Below are 2316 nucleotides of genomic sequence, written 5' to 3'. Positions count from 1 at the left end.
CCTTGCTTTGTGAGCAGGGAAGTGACAAGGTCCAATAAATGTTCTTAAAAATCTGGTGGCTTCATAGTTGGAGCAATCCATGCCCAGGATGATTTGTGCTGTATTTGTCAGGTACATTAAAAAAAATTCACATATTAAAAATCTTTGAATTCCCAATAAGTTCATATCAACTCTGTATGAGTAAGATCAATATCTCGACTTGACTAAGGAAACTGACTCACAAGTTCAAACCCTGAATCTAAGATTACAAAGAGAAGAGGCTAAATACGCAGGTTAACTTCAGCTCTGAACATCGGGATGTGCGCCGGAGGCCTTTTGTACTCTTTGGGCCACCGTAGCCGGATCCTCTCTCCGTTCCCTCTATTTATGTGCCTGCGGACTGCTGGAACGCTGTCCATTTCTCCAAGGTCATCGTTGTTGAGTTGTCAAGGAGAAAAACTACCATGGCTTCCAGTTCTTTGACAAAACCTCAGATGCATGGCCTTCTGGCCAAGCGTCTGCGATTTCATATTGTTGGAGCATTCATTGTCTCCTTGGGAGTTGCAGCTTTCTATACGTTTGCTGAGGCTGAACCAAGAAAGAAGGCATATGCAGATTTCTACAGAAATTATTCCATAAAAGATTTTGAGGAGATGAGGAAGGCTGGTATCTTTCAGAGTGCAAAGTGATTTTGGAATATAAAGAATTTCTTTGGGTTGAGTTCCATTGAAGTTTGTCACTTACCTGTGTTCCTGAACTATGAACTACTAATATCTGGGCTAAGGAATAGTTTCTCATGATAAATAAACGATTAACAACAACAAAAAAACTCTGGTGGCTTTGTGTGGTAGGGACAAGGATATGGGAGAAATTATAAGAAAGAAAATAGGAGACTTTAATTAATTCTGACATATGACAAAAAAGGTTTGAAATAAAATAGTGATGGTAGTAAGTGAAATAAAAGAACATATATAGCATTGTCTGTTATTTCAATGGAAAAATTGGAATCAACAGGGCTTGGTGGTTGAGGGGTTGGGAAGGACAAGGCAAGAATGGTTTTGTGTCTATGTAACTGACAGTGTGGTGGTGCCATTGATAGAAATGGAAAGTTTATGAGAGGAGAATATTTTTATTGGTGTATAGTTGTTTTACAATGTTGTGTTTGTTTCTACTGTACAGCAAAGTGGAGTTCCCTGTGCTGTACAGCAGGCTGTTATTACTTATCTATTTTATACATATTAGTGTATATATGTCAATCCCAATCTCCCAATTCATCCCACCACCACCACCACCCCATTTCCCCACCTTGGTGTCCATACATTTGTTCTTTACATCTGTGTCTCTATTTCTGCCTAGCAAACTGGTTCATCTGTATCATTTTTCTAGATTCTACATATATATGCGTTAATATACGGTATTTGTTTATCTCTTTCTCACTTACTTCACTCTGCATGACAGTCTCTAGGTCCACCCACATCTCTACAAATAACCCAGTTTCGTTCCTTTTTATGGATGAGTAATATTCCATTGTATATATGTACCACATCTTCTTTATCTGTTAGTCTGTCATACCATTCTACTTTCTGTTTCTGCGAGTATGACTTTTGGAGATTCCACATATAAGTGATATCACATAGTATTGAATATTTGTCTTGCTCTGTTTTTTGTATTTCATTTGGCACAATGCCCTCAAGTTGCATCCATGTTGCCACAAATGTCAGGACTTCCTTCTTAAGGCTGAATAATATTCCTGTGTGTGTGTGTGCACGTGTTTGTGTATGTGTGTAACGTTTTCTGTATTCATTCATCCATTAATGGGCACTTAGGTTGTTTCCACATCTTGGCTATTGTAAGTAATGCAATAAATATGGGAGTGTGGATATCTCTTCGATATCCTGTTTTCATTTCCTTTGGATATATAACTGGAAGTGAGATTGCTAGATCATATGATAGTGCTACTTTTAATTTTTTGAGGAGCCTCCATACTGTTTTCCATAGTGGCTGCACCAATTTACATTCCCACCAATGGTGCACAAGGGTTCCCTTTTCTCCACATCCTTTTTAACACTTGTTATCTCTTGTCTTTTTGATGATAACCATTCTAACAGGTGTGAGGTTATATATCATTATGGTTTAGATTTGCATTTCCCTAATGATTAGTGATGTTGAGCAACTTTTCATGCATCTGTTGGTCATTTGCACATCTTCTTTGGAAAAAATGTATATTCAGGCCCTATGCTTATTTTTAATTGGGTTACTTGTTTTTTTTGTTATTGAATTGTATGAGTTGTTTATATGTTTTGAATATTAACCCCTTATAAGATATATCATTTGCAG

The 2316-nt window shown here is 37.3% G+C and overlaps 1 protein-coding gene across 1 annotated transcript; it reads left to right on the top strand.

Annotated features, from left to right (window-relative positions):
• Positions 1-443: 443 nt before the first annotated feature.
• On the top strand, positions 444-791 carry LOC308608697 (cytochrome c oxidase subunit 6C-like; the record flags this gene model as incomplete). The annotated part of the gene is made up of 1 exon (XM_081221983.1): positions 444-791. One exon carries the CDS (start codon positions 444-446, stop codon positions 666-668), a length of 225 nt encoding a protein of 74 aa, XP_081078109.1. The 3' UTR covers positions 669-791.
• Positions 792-2316: the final 1525 nt, after the last annotated feature.

Source organism: Mesoplodon bidens (genome assembly GCF_964165515.1).
Source record: "Mesoplodon bidens genome assembly, chromosome: X".
NCBI classification, from domain to species: Eukaryota; Metazoa; Chordata; class Mammalia; order Artiodactyla; family Ziphiidae; genus Mesoplodon; species Mesoplodon bidens.
Note: the sequence above shows the minus strand (reverse complement) of the source record. Positions and strands in the feature narration are given on the sequence as shown.